Source organism: Lepidochelys kempii, chromosome 24 (genome assembly GCF_965140265.1).
Source record: "Lepidochelys kempii isolate rLepKem1 chromosome 24, rLepKem1.hap2, whole genome shotgun sequence".
Taxonomy (NCBI): Eukaryota; Metazoa; Chordata; order Testudines; family Cheloniidae; genus Lepidochelys; species Lepidochelys kempii.
The window spans coordinates 830,588-848,000 of NC_133279.1; the positions used below are offsets into that span (position 1 = coordinate 830,588).

Consider the following 17,413-nt stretch of genomic DNA (forward strand, 5'->3'; position numbering starts at 1 on the left):
TATTTACATGGTACACCCGGCGGTGGTGCGCCCAGTTCGACAGCTCCACCACATAGTTTACCTCGTTTAGCTGCTTGACAACCTTGAAAGGGCCCTCCCAGGCGGCCTGTAGTTTATTCTTTCTCACGGGGATGAGAACCATCACCGGATCCCCGGTGGCGTAGGCACGGGCCCGCGCCGTGTGGTCATACCAGACCTTCTGCTTCCTCTGGGCTCTGGCCAGATTCTCCCTGGCCAGGCCCATGAGTTCAGCCAGTCTCTCTCGGAAGATCAGGACATACTCCACCACTGACTCTCCATCGGGAGTGGCCTTCCCCTCCCACTTGTCTCTCATCAGGTCCAGGGGGCCCCTCAGCCTCCTTCCATATAACAGTTCGAAAGGCAAAAATCCGGTAGACTCCTGGGGCACCTCCCTGTACGCAAACAGCAGGTGAGGCAAGTACTTGTCCCAATCCTGTGGGTGCTGGTGCATAAAGGTTTTCAGCATCATCTTTAGCATCCCATTGAACCTCTTCACCTGTCCACCAGACAGGCACTCTCTCCGCAGGGACAGTCCCGCGCCCACACTGCAAACCGAGAACCGGGAGTCCAGAGCCTCCAGCCCCCCAGAGGAGCTGGCCTGGGGTATTCTCCCCTCCTGAGCAGGTGGTAAGCTGGCAGCCCGCCTTGCCTGGGCCATCTGCCCCTTGTGCAGCTGGGTCCCTACCCAGTTAACCCTGGGTGGGTTGGGTCTGCTCAGTCAGTCCCTGAGCCTCTGGCCACAGCGATAGCAGCTCATGTCACTTTGGTCCCCTTGAGCGGGTCGGATAGTCTTGACTCCAAGTGTTCCCTTTGGGAGGGGGTTCTCCATATTTTCCCGCTGGGAGGTCCCTTGACGACTCTCTCTCTGCATCGGGGGGGGGGCCTGTTCTTTTGGGATTCCTCCCTGCTACTCCTAGACCGACTGTTCGCAAACTCGTCGGCCAGCTGCCCTGCGTGCTGGGGGTTCTCTAGCTTTTAGTCAACCAACCACAGCCTCAAGTCGGACGGGCACTGTTCATACAGTTGCTCCAGTACGATTAGGTCCAGCAGGTCCTCTTTAGCTTGGGCCCCAGCTGTCCACTTGCGGGCATACCCCTGCATCCGGTTGACCAGTTGTAGGTAGGTGATCTCAGGCGTTTTATGCTGACTCCAGAACCTTTCCCGGTACATCTCAGGGGTCAGCCCAAACTCAAGGAGCAGGGCCTGTTTGAACAGTTCGTAGTCCCCTGCCTCCGCCCCTGTCATTCGGCTGTACACCTCCACGGCTTTGGGGTCCAGTAAGGGGGTGAGAAACTGGAGCCTGTTGGAGGGTCAACCCTGTGCAGCTCGCAGGCATTCTCAAAGGCCGTCAGGAAGCTATCTATGTCCTCCCCCTCCTTACGCTGGGCAGGAAGCACTTATCAAAGCTCCTTGCAGCCTTGGGTCCCCCCTCACTCACCGCAGCCGGGGCCCCACTGCTCCTCAGCCTGGCCAGCTCCAGTTCATGCTGTCTTTGTTTCTCCTTCTCCTGAGGTTCCCTCTCCTTCTCCTCCTGCTCATGTTGACGTTGCTTCTCCTCATGTTGACGTTACTTCTCATGATCCTCCAGCTCCCTCATTTTCATCTCCCTCTCCCATTCCAGCCGCCTCCGCTCCAGGGATGGGGAGCTCCGCCGGGAGGATCCCTGCTGGCTGCCGGGGTCAGGGTGCCCTTGGTATTCGCTGGGCTTCCCCCAACCCCTCCCCCAGCCCTAGGTAGGAAGGGTCTTGGGATGTCCTCAGCAGCAGTCTGACCCCTCCCAGCCCGGTCAGGCCCCAGGGCCCACGCTGCGTCCGCTGGGCGGCTTCCCTCAGGGACAGGGATCGGGTCATCCAAGCGATCCCTCTCCTCCAACTGGGCAATCAGCTGTTCCTTGGTGGACCTCCCGATGCGCAGCCCCCTCTGCCTGCACAGCTCCACCAGGTCGCTCTTCAGGCGTTTAGCGTACATCTCCCTGCTGGCCACTCGCAGGCCGGGCAGCTTTCCACGGTTTCCAGGAAAAGCCCCTCGTGTGCCAGCCCTTCTTGAGGTCACCACGTCTTTGCCAGGGTCGAGCTGCAGACTCCTCTGCCCCTGGGACTGCTCGCTGCAATCCCGCGGGGGACCCTGTTACTGCAAAAGTCCTTCTCTCTGGTCACACACTCCCAGGGGTTAACCGCCCCCTGAAACCGTCTCTCTGAGCCTTCAGCACTCCTGGTCCCCATCAATCCCCCTTCATTTTACTGCTCCCCAGTCACTTACAGCAGGAAGCGCCATCCAAGGGGTGCAGTAAATCCCACCGCTACCACCAGCTGTCACGGAGTGTGGGGGAGTCCAGGGCCTGCACCCCTTTCCCTGAGATTCACCATTACTCTCAGGCAGCCAGTAAAACAGAAGCTTTGTTGGACAATAGGAACAAAGTCTAAAACAGAACTTGTGGGTACAACCAGGACCCCTCAGTCAAGTCCTTCTGGGGGGCAGAGAGCTTAGACCCCAGCCCTGGGGTTCCCTGCATTCCTCCACCCAGCCCAAAACTGAAACCAAACCCAGCGCAGCAGGCTCTCTCTTGCAGCTTTTGTCCAGTTTCCTGGGCAGAGGTGTTACCTTCCCCCTCCCCCTCCTGGCTCAGGTTACAGGCTCTCAGGTCTCCCATCCCCAATGAGAAAAGGAGGACTTGTGGCACCTTAGAGACTAACCAATTTATTTGAGCATGAGCTTTCGTGAGCTACAGCTCACTTCATCGGATGCATACCGTGAAAAGTGTAGAAGATCTTTTTATACACACACAAAGCATGAAAAAATACCTCCTCCCACCCCGCTCTCCTGCTGGTAATAGCTTATCTAAAGTGATCACTCTCCTTACAATGTGTATGATAATCAAGTTGGGCCATTTCCAGCACAAATCCAGGTTTTCTCACCCCCCCTCCCTCACACAAACCCACTCTCCAATGTGATCTATGCCATCATGTGCCAGCAATGCCCCTCTGCCATTTACATTGGTCAAACTGGACAGTCTCTACGTAAAAGAATAAATGGACACAAATCAGATGTCAAGAATTATAACATTCATAAACCAGTCGGAGAATACTTCAATCTCTCTGGTCACGCAATCACCGACATGAAGGTCACTATCTTACAACAAAAAAACTTCAAATCCAGACTCCAGCGAGAAACTGCTGAATTGGAATTCATTTGCAAACTGGATACTATTAATTTAGGCTTAAATAGAGACTGGGAGTGGCTAAGTCATTATGCAAGGTAGCCTATTTCCCCTTGCTTTTTCCTAACCCCCCCCCCCCCCCCGACGTTCTGGTTAAACTTGGATTTAAACTTGGAGAGTGGTCAGTTTGGATGAGCTATTGCCAGCAGGAGAGTGAGTTTGTGTGTGTGTGTTCGTTCCCCGGGGGGCGCGGGGTGAGAAAGCCTGGATCTGTGCTGGAAATGACCCACCTTGATTACCATGCACATTGTAGGGAGAGTGGTCACTTTGGATAAGCTATTACCAGCAGGAGAGTGAGTTTGTGTGTGTATGGGGGTGGGGGTGAGAAAACCTGGTTTATGCTGGAAATGGCCCACCTTGAGTATCATGCACATTGTAGGGAGAGTGGTCACTTTGGATAAGCTATTACCAGCAGGAGAGTGAGTTTGTGTGTGTGGTTTTTGGAGGGGGGTGAGGGGGTGAGAGAACCTGGATTTGTGCAGGAAATGGCCCACCTTGATTATCATACACATTGTGAAGAGAGTGGTCACTTTTGATGGGTTATTACCAGCAGGAGAGTGAGTTTGTGGGAGGCGGGGGGGCGGAGGGTGAGGAAACCTGGATTTGTGCTGGAAATGGCCCAACTTGATGATCACTTTAGATAAGCTATTATCAGCAGGACAGTGGGGCGGGAGGAGGTATTGTTTCATGGTCTCTGTGTGTATATAATGTCTGCTGCAGTTTCCACGGTATGCATCCGATGAAGTGAGCTGTAGCTCACGAAAGCTCATGCTCAAATAAATTGGTTAGTCTCTAAGGTGCCACAAGTCCTCCTTTTCTTTTAGCTTATCTAAAGTGACCACTCTCCTTACAACTAACTAACACGGCTGTTACTCTGAAACCTGTCATTATGCAAGGCCCTGCATTTAGCCGTATGGAGTGGAAATCTATCAACTGCATGAAAAAACTTGTACGGATACAGACAGACATCATCTTCCTTTCCAAATGCAAACAGATGGACATCGTACCAAAAGGACTGAAGGTAAAATATCCATTACAATCTACATACCACACAGACTATGCCGACAGTTTGTGCCACACACTCTGAAAGAAACTGCGGAACCACCTGATCAACATCCTCTACAGCAAACAGGGAAAGATTAAGAATGAGCTCTCAAAAATGGATACTCTCATAAAAAACCAACCTTCCACACAAACTTCCTCGTGGCTGGACTTTACTAAAACTAGACAAGCCATTTACAACGCACACTTTGCTTCCCTACAAAAGAAAAAGGACACTAAACTTTCTAAACTACTACATGCCACAAGGGGCCACAGCAATGGTTCCCTCAACCCACCTAGCAATATTGTTAACCTATCCAACTATACTCTCAGCCCAGCAGAAGCAGCTGTCCTATCTCAGGGCCTCTCCTTCTGCCCCTCCACCCCCACAAACATGATACAGTTCTGTGGTGACCTAGAATCCTATTTTCGACGTCTCCGACTCAAGGAATATTTCCAACACACTAATCCACAGAGACCTTCCTACCAAGACTACAAAAAGAAGGATTCTAGCTGGACTCCTCCTGAAGGTCGAAACAACAGACTGGACCTCTACATAGAGTGCTTCCGCCGACGTGCACGGGCTGAAATTGTGGAAAAGCAGCATCACTTGCCCCATAACCTCAGCCGTGCAGAACACAATGCCATCCACAGCCTCAGAAACAACTCCGACATCATAATCAAAAAGGCTGACAAAAGAGGTGCTGTTGTCATCATGAATAGGTGGGAATATGAACAAGAGGCTGCTCGGCAGCTCTCCAACACCACTCTCTACAAGCCTATATAAAGTCTGCTGCAGTTTCCACGATATGCATCTGATGAAGTGAGCTGTAGCTCACGAAAGCTTATGCTCTAATAAATTGGTTAGTCTCTAAGGTGCCACAAGTACTCCTTTTCTTTTTGCGAATACAGACTAACATGGCTGCTACTCTGAAACATCTCTACAAGCCATTACCCTCTGATCCCACTGAGAGTTACCAAAAGAAACTACAGCATTTGCTCAAGAAACTCCCTGGAAAAGCACAAGATCAAATCCGCACAGACACACCCCTGGAACCCCGACCTGGGATATTCTATCTACTCCCCAAGATCCATAAACCTGGAAATCCTGGGCACCCCATCATCTCAGGCATTGGCACCCTGACAGCAGGACTGTCTGGCTATGTAGACTCCCTCTTCAGGCCCTATGCTACCAGCACTCCCAGTTACCTTCGAGACACCACTGACTTCCTGAGGAAACTACAATCCATCAGTGATCTTCCTGATAACACCATCCTGGCCACTATGGATGTAGAAGCCCTCTGCACCAACATTCCACACAAAGATGGACTACAAGCCGTCAGGAACACTATCCCCGATAATGTCACGGCTAACCTGGTGGCTGAACTTTGCGACTTTGTCCTCACCCATAACTATTTTACATTTGGAGACAATGTATACCTTCAGATCAGCGGCACTGCTATGGGTACCCGCATGGCCCCACAGTATGCCAACCTTTTTTGGCTGACTTAGAACAACGCTTCCTCAGCTCTCATCCCCTAACGCCCCTACTCTACTTGTGCTATATTGATGACATCTTCATCATCTGGACCCATGGAAAAGAAGGCCTTGAGGAATTCCACCATAATTTCAACAATTTCCATCCCACCATCAACCTCAGCCTGGTCCAGTCCACATAAGAGATCCACTGCCTGGACACTACAGTGCTAATAAACGATGGTCACATAAACACCACCCTACACCGGAAACCTACTGACCGCTATTCCTACCTACATGCCTCCAGCTTTCACCCTGATCACACCACACGACCCATTGTCTACAGCCAAGCTCTGCGATACAACCGCATTTGTTCCAACCCCTCAGACAGAGACAAACACCTACAAGATCTCTATCAAGCATTCTTCAACTACAATACCCACCTGCAGAAGTGAAGAAACAGATTGATAGAGCCAGAAGAGTTCCCAGAAGTTACCTACTACAGGACAGGCCCAACAAAGAAAATAACAGAACGCCACTAGCCGTCACCTTCAGCCCCCAACTAAAACCTCTCCAACGCATTATTAAGGATCTACAACCTATCCTAAAGGATGACCCAACACTCTCACAAATCTTGGGAGACAGGCCAGTCCTTGCCTACAGACAGCCCCGCAACCTGAAGCAAATACTCACCAACAACCACATACCACACAACAGAACCACTAACCCAGGAACCTATCCTTGCAACAAAGCCCGTTGCCAATTGTGCCCACATATCTATTCAGGGGACACCATCACAGGGCCTAATCACATCAGCCACACTATCAGAGGCTTGTTCACCTGCACATCCACCAATGTGATCTATGCCATCATGTGCCAGCAATGCCCCTCTGCCATGTACATTGGCAAACTGGACAGTCTCTACGTAAAAGAATAAATGGACATAAATCAGATGTCAAGATAAGCTATTACCAGCAGGAGAGTGGGTTTGTGTGTGGGGGGGGGGTGAGAAAACCTGGATTTGGGCTGGAAATGGGTATGATAATCAAGGTGGGCCATTTCCAGCCCAAATCCAGAGTTTAACAAGAAGGTCGGGGAAAAAACAAGGGGAAATAGGTTACCTTGCATAATGACTTAGCCACTCTCAGTCTCTATTCAAGCCTAAGTTAATTGTATCCAATTTGCAAATGAATTCCAATTCAACAGTTTCTCGCTGGAGTCTGGATTTGAAGTTTGTTTGTTGTAATATAGCAACTTTCATGTCTGTAATCGCGCGACCAGAGAGATTGAAGTGTTCTCCAACTGGTTTATGAATGTTATAATTCTTGACGTCTGATTTGGGTCCATTTATTCTTTTACGTAGAGACTGTCCAGTTTGTCAATGTACATGGCAGAGGGGCATTGCTGGCACATGATGGCATAGATCACATTGGTGGATGTGCAGGTGAACGAGCCTCTGATAGTGTGTGTGGGGGAGGGGGGGTGAGAAAACCTGGATTTGTGCTGGAAATGGCCCAACTTGATTATCATACACATTGTAAGGAGGATATGCATCCGATGAAGTGAGCTGTAGCTCACGAAAGCTCATGCTCTAATAAATTGGTTAGTCTCTAAGGTGCCACAAGTCCTCCTTTTCTTATTGTAAGGAGAGTGATCACTTTAGATAAGCTATTACCAGCAGGAGAGTGGGATGGGAGGAGGTATTTTTTCATGCTTTGTGTGTATATAAAAAGATCTTCTACACTTTCCACAGTATGCATCCGATGAAGTGAGCTGTAGCTCACGAAAGCTCATGCTCAAATAAATTGGTTAGTCTCTAAGGTGCCACAAGTCCTCCTTTTCTTTTTGTGAATACAGACTAACACGGCTGCTACTCTGAAACTTGTCATCCCCAATGAAATTCCCCTGCCACATTCCCAAGTCAACACTCCCCCACTCCCTGCTGCCTCAGGCTGGTGCGGGGCAGGGCTAAGATGACTGCGGGGCTGCAGATCGGGACTGAGGGGCAGCCAGAGCGGTTCCTCTTTAAAACCCACAGAGGCACCCTCCCTGCCCTCTTCCACTGGGCGGGGCACCCTCCCCCCTGCTGCCCCTCCCCCATCATCCCCGATTTCAGCTCCCAGCCTGGAGCTGCAGAGCTCTCCCCACCTGAGTCCGGAGCAGGCGCAGATGCTGGCCCTGGAGCCTGGAACTCCCCGGACGTAGCCACGGTAGCAGCAGGTGCCCTGCAGCAGAGAGAAGCCGAGTTTAGCTACAGCTCCGAGCACGGGGGCCCAGCAGAGCTCTCAGGGGACCCTGCTGGGACCTCTCTCCCTGCAGAGCAGCCCTAGCCAGCAACAACAGGAGGGACACGGGTCCAAGTAATGGACCAGTACAAATACAACAGCGCCAATGACAGGGCACCCCCCTGGGGAAGCTCACAGCACCCCCCCACCTCCTGAGTCCCCGCCTGGCACGGCCAGGGCATTGCAGTCAGTCACCTGCTGGGGGCCGGGAATTTTCTGTAGTATTTTTATGACCCTCACCCATGTGTGCCTCAGTTTCCCCTGTATTTTGCATGGCTGGGGGTGGCCTTTGCTCCCAGGGCAGCTGGAGACAGTTGTGAATGTCACCCAGGGAGGAGTCACTGATAAGAGAACAAAATTAATTACAGGAACAGTGACACCTGGCAAGGAGGCGGGGGAGAGCGGGATTTCACCTGCACGCAATCCCCCAGCTGGAGAACAAAGGATGGGGGAAGGGGAGGGACACAGCTGGGGGCTCTCACTGGGACCTGCCCCAAGGGCGGGGATTTGCAATGGGGTGACAGGGCTCGGAACGGACACTGCTTTCACCTTCAGCACCCAGCACCAGCCTGGGGGCTTCGGAAGCTGCCTCCAGGGAGTAATAAACCTGGTGGGGTGACCGTGCCGTGTGGGTGTCCCTGCCAGCACTGGGCAAGGGGCACCCGTCTGAAGTCTCTGCCAGGCGCCTGACACTGCCGCGGGAAGCAGGAGGGCTGGTGCCCCAGCGGTTCGGTCGAAGGAGGTGGTAAAGCTGCATGGCCCGCACTGGGGGAGGAGTGGGACCCTGGGGGTCTGCAGGGGTCTCCCAGAGCCTGGTCCTGTGGATCCGGGATACCTGCGTGGCCAGGTTTCTGCCCCTGCTGCTCCAGCCACAAACCTACCTGCGAGCCAGCGGCCTGCGTCACCCGCGTGCCGTTGGTCAGGTAATAGAACAGTGCCCGAGCACCCGGAGCCACCTCCCTGCCGGAGACAGACAGACAGTGAGAGCGAGCTCCACGGCCGGAGGGGCTTCCCCCCGCCCTGGGCTGCCACACTCCCCAGTAACGCAGACCGGGGGCTTCCCCCCGCCCTGGGCTGCCACACTCCCCAGTAACGCAGACCGGGGGCTTCCCCCCGCCCTGGGCTGCGAACGCCTCTGGGACTCCACCGGGCACGGGGAGCACGGCCCAGGGGGTGCAGCCCCCCCGACAGGCCAGAGGGACACTGCCACACTCCCCAGTAACGCAGACCGGGGGCTTCCCCGCGCCCTGGGCTGCCACACTCCCCAGTAACACAGACCGGGGGCTTCCCCCCGCCCTGGGCTGCGAACGCCTCTGGGACTCCACCGGGCACGGGGAGCACGGCCCAGGGGGTGCAGCCCCCCGACAGGCCAGAGGGACACTGCCACACTCCCCAGTAACGCAGACCGGGGTGTTCCTCCCGCCACGGGGCTGGGTGCAGCCCATCTGCTGCCAGGCCACTGCCCCTGCCCAGCCCCCCCAGAGCAACACAAAGGCGCCCCAGCCACCCCTGCAGCCCCCCAGCTCCTGCCCCCCAGGGTCTGCCCCAGAACAACGCCCGGGCACCCCAGCCACCCCTGCAGCCCCCACCCCAGCTCCTGCCCCCCAGCAGCCCCCCATTTCCTGCCCCCCAGCCACCCCCTGCAGCCCCCACCCCAGCTCCTGCTCCCCAGCAGCCCCCCATTTCCTGCCCCCCAGCCACCTCCAGCAGCCCCCCAGCTCCTGCCCCCCAAGAACAACGTGTGCGCTCTGGCCATCCCCTGCAGCCCCCCAGCTCCCTCCCCCCCAGGGCCCAGCAGAGCAGGCCCTGTGCAGCTCAGATGCTGCCCCACCCGGCGTGGGCACAGCCAGCTGGCAGGGAGGGGAGGAAGAGGGGTACAGGGAACACGCCCAGCCCCCCAACTCACCGGTTTTGCTCTAACTCCAGCACAAGACGTGCCCCTTCCAGGTCCAGGGCAACCTGCAGCCGGGCTGGGAAACCCTCCTGGGGGAGACCAGGGAGGGGGTTACAGGCCCAGCCCCCACGGCGCCAGGGACAGCAGCCAGCGGCCCCCAGCCTGGGAGTTGCCCCCAACACCCAACCAGGATGGAACATGGAGCCAGTCCCCACCACGGGGCGCCAGCCCTAATCCGCCCCCAGGGCGGGGGGGGGGGGGTTTCCCTGCCTCACCCCCTTACATGTCCTCTGAGGGGGTGGAAGGGAGTCTCCAGGACCACGGCAGGGGTGAAGCCAGTCCCTCTGCCCCTGCCCCATGGCTGAGCCCCCCATGCAGGAGGCTGGGCAGAGGAATCCTGCCAGGAAATGGCCCCATGGAGGGTGTTTGGGAGGAGAAAGCGTAGGGGGGCACCCGCCCATGCCCCCCGGCAGACCATGCCCCGGCTCACCCCGCCTGGCATCGCAGCTCAGCCCAGCCCGGGCCGAGTTTGTGCTTTGGCCAGGGCTCAGTTCCCCCGAGGGGGCCCGAGCTGTGCCGGGGGGCGATGGGGGGCCGGAGGCAGCGGTGCTCGGGGGCAGCCTGGTCTGGGTTAGGCCCCAGCGTGCCGGGGGTCAGGCAGAGGTCAGGATGGGGGTCCCCTCCCAGAGGGCAGCAGGAAGCGCCCCTCCCACATTAGCTCATTGTCCTGGGGGTGGGGTGTCGCAGGAGGTGTCCCGCCCCCGCCCCCCCCCACACCCTGCGCTTCCTGCCCAGCAGGGAGCAAAGAGGAAATGCCACAGAGGATCCCTGGCTGTGCCGGGCCAGGCCCTTCCGGCGGGGGAGGGAGGAATGAGCTCACACAGCCGGCCTGGCTGGGGGGGGGGGGGGATTCCACGGGGACAGAGTCTCCTTCCCTGCCCCTCCCTCAGTGCGGGTCTGAGGGGACCTTCTCCAGGCACCCCCAAGTCCCCGTGTGGGGAGCCCCCAGATGCCCCTGAGGAAGCCCCTCATGGCAGTGGGGCCTGCTGGGGCCAGGGCCTCCCACACGGGGATGGGGGGAGTTGTAGGGGGGGGCAGCAGGTCCCTTCTCCCCCATCTTTGGGGGGGCTGAGGGTCTCCCCATGCCCCCGTCCCCCCAGAGGCTGCAGGTGTTTGCTCCCTGCCGGGACCCCGGAGGCCAGAGCTGGGACAGGAGCTGGGTTTCCTTTGCCTGGAAAGGGAGCAGGGGAATCCAGGGGGGTGCGGAGCGATGTGAGAGTAGCACCCATGGGGCTGGGAGGGCTCCCCGTGTGCCCCCCCAAAGCGGGGGGGTCGCACCGAATCCAGTGCGGGTGCCAGCCTGTATGGGCACTGCCCCCTCCCTGCCAGCTAGACTGGGTCCCGCCTGGCCCAGAGAGAGGCCCCCCCCGTGGGACGAGCCGGGGCAGGGCGTTCAGCTGGGGGGAGCAGGGGTGCCAGGGAATGCAGCCATTGGCTGCTGTGGGGGAAGGGCAGAGTCCTTACCAAGCCCGTCTCTGCCATGCTGAGCATCCGGTTGCCTTGCAGGATCCAGGGCGTCACGTGCCAATAATGTCCCAGGTCCTCACGCTGCCGCCTGCTGCTGCCGCCTGCATGGGGCCGAGAACAAAGCCATCACCCCGGGTGCCCCTCTGGTCCCCCAGCCCTCGTCCTGGCCCCCCTTCCCCGGATCCTGGAGGCCCTTCCCCACCGCCCTGGGCTTCACCCCCAGACTGGCGCATGGGGCCCCAGATCCCCCCAGGGCTCTAGGCCAGGCAGGTGCACAGAGCGTGCCCTGGGATCCAGACCCCTGCGCTATTCCACATCTGACTTGGTGCCCTGGAAAGAATCGGGGGCAGGCTGGGAGCCAGGACTCCTGGGTCCCATTCCCAGCTCTGAGCCTGGCTCCCTGTGGGCCTGGTAAGCGTCTCTGGCTCTCCACCCCCCACACCATAGGTGGGGCGCGCGCCCCCCTCTCGGTGAGTGCTCAGAGTGAGGCCCGCACCCAGGGCCGGTGCAAGGATATTTTGAGCCCTGGGTGAAACTTCCACCTTGCAGGCCCCGGCCCCACCCCCGCACATCGGTTAATTCAGGGGCAAATCCCAATGAGCCTTTATAGCTGTTACCTCTTGATTATTAAAAAGATATTTCTTAATGATCAGGAACAAATACAAGCATACAATACAAGGGCAGAGGGGATATTTTATTCTTGGGTTATAAATCTTTTTCTCTTATAAATCACATATGCTGGGAAGAAGGAAGGTCTTGTGTGTGAGTCACATGCCTGGGAGTGAGCAGATCCATGTTCGATTCCCAGCTTTTCCTCAAAATTCCTGCAACACACAAATTCTCCTCCCTTGCAAGGCACCTCAGAGGAACATCTAGAAGAGCTAGCTCTTACAGAGACAATCTTTGGGGCAACATGACACCTCTATGCCTCATTTTCAATGGACTAGGCACATGGCCCCCCAAGAACTCCAGCAAGCAGGGATAGGGCGTCTGCAGGGCTCACCATCCCGAGAGGACAGGCTACCATATCTGCAACCACTGTGGAGAAAGGTGTAAGGGGAACATGACCACATCTGCAGCCCAGCACCTTTCAAGGGAATTTGTGCACCCAGGGTCCCCATAGTGAGTCCCTGAAGCAGGACGACTTGCAACCACGTCCTATGGATCCTAGGGTGCAGGACAACCCGAATCTGTCAGTTTATGGTTGAAGAGCACATCAAATGCCATTGCATCTACGAACTGATGATTAGACAATACAGCACCGAAGCATGGCATAACTTCAACCAGGTGAGCTGTCCTGCTCTGTTTAAAGGTACTCACATGCTTCCATGCCTGTAGCATGGAGGCTGGAGAAATGCTCCTGCTCTGGATGGAGTTATGGGGTACAATTCCCAGGGTGCGGTGTTTTAAAAATATTAGTATTAAAGATCTATAGTGCCAGAGGCGCCAACCAAGTTGGGGCCCCATTGTGCTAGGAACTAAATTGATACGTGGTAAATGAACGTCCCAGGTGTTCACAGTCTAAGGACAGGATACAACAGGTGCATGGATAAACAATGGGGCAGGTTGTCATGGTGCATATGGCTGTGGAAATGTTTCTTTTAGAATGAAATCCAAATTAATAAATAAAGTCACTTGGCATAGCCTACCGACACTCAACTTTGCAGTTGACAAATCCCACTCAGTTCATTGCTCATCTAACTTTCAGCAACTTTCATGAAAATCTAGGCTCTTTATCTCTTTGATAAAAAAACCGTATTTCTCTCTCCCCCATCCTCTGAAACCCGAACTACTTGGTGGCTTAGTTGATACGAGTTCATTGTTTTTCAATTGACTTTCAAAATATGCCGTGCAAATATTTGAGGAACAAAACCTCCAAAGGCAGAAAAGGGGGGAAAAGGGCTGTTTTTCCATCCGCAGCTTTCAGAATCATTTTCTTTCTTTGTGAATTTTGAACAATATTAAAGTTAGTAAAACACGACTTGTTTTAAGATGTGCTGGTCCAAGTAGAAACAAACTCACTTTGGATAAACGCATGAAAATACTTTATATTTACTCCTCAACCATGTAATTGGTCTTTATTTATCTGAACTCTGAAGAATATTCCCATCTTGCAGGATAAGCTGTAATCTAGGCAGGGCTTCTTCTGAATTCTGTGCCATTGTTCTGGAAGGTAACCAAGATTTTCAACGGTGGACACAGAATCTGCTTTTCAAACACAAAAGGCCAAAAATGCAATGCGATGGGATATCAAGTTATTGAAGAACCCTAAATATGCATTTATGCGCCGGCCCCCGTGCACCCCGCGGCTCCCCCCTCGCCACGCTCGGGCTCTGCAGCTCCTGGGCACGTGAGCCGGAGGGGCAGCAGCGGCTCATGCTCCTGGGAGCTGCAGAGCCCAAGCGTGGTGAGGGGGGAGCCGGGGCGTGCACGGGGGCAGCCGCCCACGTGCATCTGGTGCAGCCTGCAGGAGCCCCCTGGGGGGGGCACCGAGCCACAGCCTGGGCGGGGGACGCGGCTGTTCCCCGCTAGCAGTGTCACCGCCTTTGCAGGGCTGCTCCCCCCTGCGCCGCGCTGGCTCCTCCATGGCTGGGTTTCTGACCCCCCAAGCCGATGCTCTGGCTCTCCGGGGCCTCGGGAAGGTGGCTTCTCCCTGCCGAGCCAGGGCATCGCTTTTTGCCCCACCCGCCAACCACTTGGCGCCCTAGGCGACCATCTAGTTCACCTAGTGGTTGCACCAGCCCTGCCCGCATCCTGTGCCTGCCGTTCGCCAGCGCATGGCCCCTGCCCCGCGGAGGGACAGCAGCACGTTCGGGATACGTAGGCCACGTCCACACTACGGCACAGCTCCTTGCCAGGGGAGAGCTCTCCCACGGCGAAATCAAACCACCCCTAACGAGCAGCGGTAGCGGTGTCCGCAGGAGCGTGTCTGTCGGGCCGACTTCGGGCTAACACGCCGGTGTGTTTGTCGGGCGGGGGGGGGAAAGGGGTGCTGGTTTAGACAAAGCCTGGGGAACTGAGGGCGTAAGTGGGGGGAATCAGGGTGACCTGGGTGGCTCCCAGCATGGGGCTGCGTGTGCAGGACGTACCCTGAGCAGGGAGACCTGCGTGTGCATCGGGGAAGAACCGCCAGGGGTCCCGATCCGAGATGGCCTGGCCAAGGCATGGCAGGCCAGGGCAGCCCCTGGCATCAGGGCTTGCGAGTTCGCACCCCAGGGCTCTCTCCTCGATTGATTCCATCCCAGGCTGGTGGGAAGATCAACCTAGCTGGGCCAATTCCAGCTGGCACCTCAGCAAAGCCACCCATGCCAGCCCCCAGCCCCATGGGGCTCCAGCCGCTGGGGCCACACAGCGAAGCCCTTCGCGAACGTCTCTGCATCTATGGCGGGGGCAGGGCCCATCCCTCCAAAGCTGCACCTGAAGCCAGACGACCCGGCGGGGTTAGGGTGGGGCAATCAGCCGCCCCCATCCTTCCTCCCAGCCCCTGGCCACATGCCAAGCCCCTGGCACAGCAAGAGCAGGACCCTGGGGGCAGCCAGTGCTGGGTGGAGCTGGAGGAGCCGGTCGGGCCAGGATGCCAGCACAGACCTTCCCACCCTGCTAGGAGACCACCGCCCCATCATTGTGATTCTGGATCTCCCAGAGCAGGGCTAGGTAACCCCAGCTCCCGCCATGCACCCCCCCCCAACAGGTGTTCAGGCTCCATGGTCCATTCAGCCCTGCTGAGACGCCAGCCAGGGGGCCGGGCAGCAGATAGCACTGGGGAGGGGATGTTGGATGGACATTCATCCCCTGGGCCCCAGAGCCAGCCTAGACTCCAGCCCCCAGGCATGGCCAAGGATTGGGGTGGATGTCAGGGGAGAGCTCAACCCGCCCCATACCGATCTCCTCCCCAGCCACTACATCCGCTCCCACCCCCAGGCCTGTGAAGGCAAAGCTTACCCTGGGGAGGGGGCAAAGCTTACCCTGGGGAGGGGGCAAAGCTTACCCTGGGGAGGGGGCAAAGCTTACCCTGGGGAGGGGGCAAAGCTTACCCTGGGGAGGGGGCTCAGCCCCCCATCCCCAAAGGTCTGGTATGGTTACAGCTGAGTGACACCTGAGGCAAGTCAGCTTGACCTCCTCCTCCCCCACTGGTGCAGGGACACCATGGGGCTGCTTTCCCAGCCCCCTGGCAGCCTCCATGACCTGCAGCCCCCTGGCACCATACAGCTCTCCTTAGGGCTCGTAGATGCAGCCCGCCCCCCCGCCCCAGCGATGCCAGGCCCTGTGCCAACGCAGCCTGCCCCCCAACCAATTGTCGCAGGCTCTCTGCAAACACAGGCAGAGTCAGGTGCTTGATGAGGGGGGAAGCGGGGAAGCTGTTTTGAGTACTGCTCATGCAGCGAAACCTGCCTGAGTCTGCAGACAGCCTGGGCCAATTGCCCCAGAAGGGAGCTGCTCTCTGCCTCTCACTAGGGCATTAGCTCCAAGCCCCACTGCTCTGGGGCCCCCACCAACCTAACCCAGAGGGGTGCTCTGGTCACGCAGGCAAGGAAAAGCATCGGGGGCCCAGCTCCCCCAAGCAGAGCCATCCTAGCTGCTGGGGTGAGTACAGGGGCCCCGCCGGGTGTGGGGTGCGAAGGCACAATGCACCCAGGGCCCCCCGGTGCCTGAATCCACCCTTGTCAGACAGGAACACGCAGGCTCCCACGTCGTCCCGATGGCAGCTCGCCCCACGGCGCAGCCAGCCCCGACGGGCACCGGCGCAGCCAGGGGGCCCTGGGCAGGAGTCCCAAGGGCAGCCCCGGCTCGCTCACCTGTCGCGGCCTCTCCCTGCAGCGTCTCCAGGTGCTTGGAGAGGCAGCGCCGGGCTGGTGACTCAGCCCAAGTCCCGGCCGCAGACAGGGAGTTGAACCCAGAAGTGCCTCCTCCCGCCCCCCCAACCCCCCTCCTCTCCCAGCGCCGGGGAGAGAACCCAGGAGTCCTGGCCCCCCGCCCCCCCCGGGGACTGGCGCGCTGGCTCCAGGGGGCTCCGTGCTGCCCGGCCCGGCCCCGGTCTCCCCCGCTCACCTGCGCGCCGGGCGCCCCAGCCGGCTCCGAGGTCCCGCGGCTCGGGGCCGGACTCGCGGCGGTGCCCGGGGAGCCCCGAGCCGCAGCCGCCCAGGGCCCAGAGCAGCCCGAGGAGCAGCCGCAGCCCCAGCCCCATGGCTCGGCTCAGCCGCCGGTCCTGGCTCCTGGCGTGCGGGGCGCCGCGGCTGCGGGTTTATCCCGGTCCGGGTCCCGGTCCCGGACCCAGCCCCGATCCGGCCGGGCCGCCCCCGCCCTCCCGGCTCGCACGGAGCGGGGCCGGGCCTGGCAGCGCCCGCTCGGCCGGGGAGGGGAACTTCCCGGCCGGCCCTGCCAGGGCTCGGGGCTACGCCCAGCGAGCTCCGCCTCCGCCCGTCCGCCCGGCCCCCGGGGAGCTGGGCATCGCCCGCCCCCAAGTGCCCTGCCCCCAAACACCCCCTGCTCCCCACCCCTGCCCCACAACTGCCCTGCCCCCAAACACCCCCTGCTCCCCATCCCTGCCCCTCAACTGCCCTGCCCCCAAACACCCCCTGCTCCCCATCCCTGCCCCTCAACTGCCCTGCCCCCAAACACCCCCTGCTCCCCACCCCTGCCCCTCAACTGCCCTGCCCCCAAACACCCCCTGCTCCCCATCCCTGCCCCTCAACTGCCCTGCCCCCAAACACCCCCTGCTCCCCATCCCTGCCCCTCAACTGCCCTGCCCCCAAACACCCCCTGCTCCCCATCCCTGCCCCTCAACTGCCCTGCCCCCAAACACCCCCTGCTCCCCATCCCTGCCCCACAACTGCCCTGCCCCCAAACACCCCCTGCTCCCCATCCCTGCCCCTCAACTGCCCTGCCCCCAAACACCCCCTGCTCCCCATCCCTGCCCCTCAACTGCCCTGCCCCCAAACACCCCCTGCTCCC

General features: G+C 58.2%; 1 protein-coding gene across 10 annotated transcripts in view; it reads right to left on the bottom strand.

Moving 5' to 3' along the window:
* Positions 1–16,854, bottom strand: part of ADAM15 (ADAM metallopeptidase domain 15) — a 30,849-nt gene extending 13,995 nt beyond the window's left edge. For 4 of the 10 annotated variants that reach the window (XM_073322885.1, XM_073322883.1, XM_073322882.1 and 1 more), the window contains exons 1-5: positions 16,511–16,853; positions 11,459–11,562; positions 9,947–10,023; positions 8,922–9,000; positions 7,904–7,980 (exon numbers count right to left, since the gene is read on the bottom strand). In XM_073322885.1, coding sequence (XP_073178986.1) covers positions 7,904–7,980; positions 8,922–9,000; positions 9,947–10,023; positions 11,459–11,562; positions 16,511–16,646 — 473 coding nt within the window. In that variant the 5' untranslated portion in view covers positions 16,647–16,853. Of the gene's footprint in view, positions 1–7,903; positions 7,981–8,921; positions 9,001–9,946; positions 10,024–11,458; positions 11,563–16,510 lie in introns of all 10 variants that reach the window. The other 6 variants (XR_012156096.1, XM_073322880.1, XM_073322888.1 and 3 more) reach the window with 2 other exon arrangements.
* Positions 16,855–17,413: the final 559 nt, after the last annotated feature.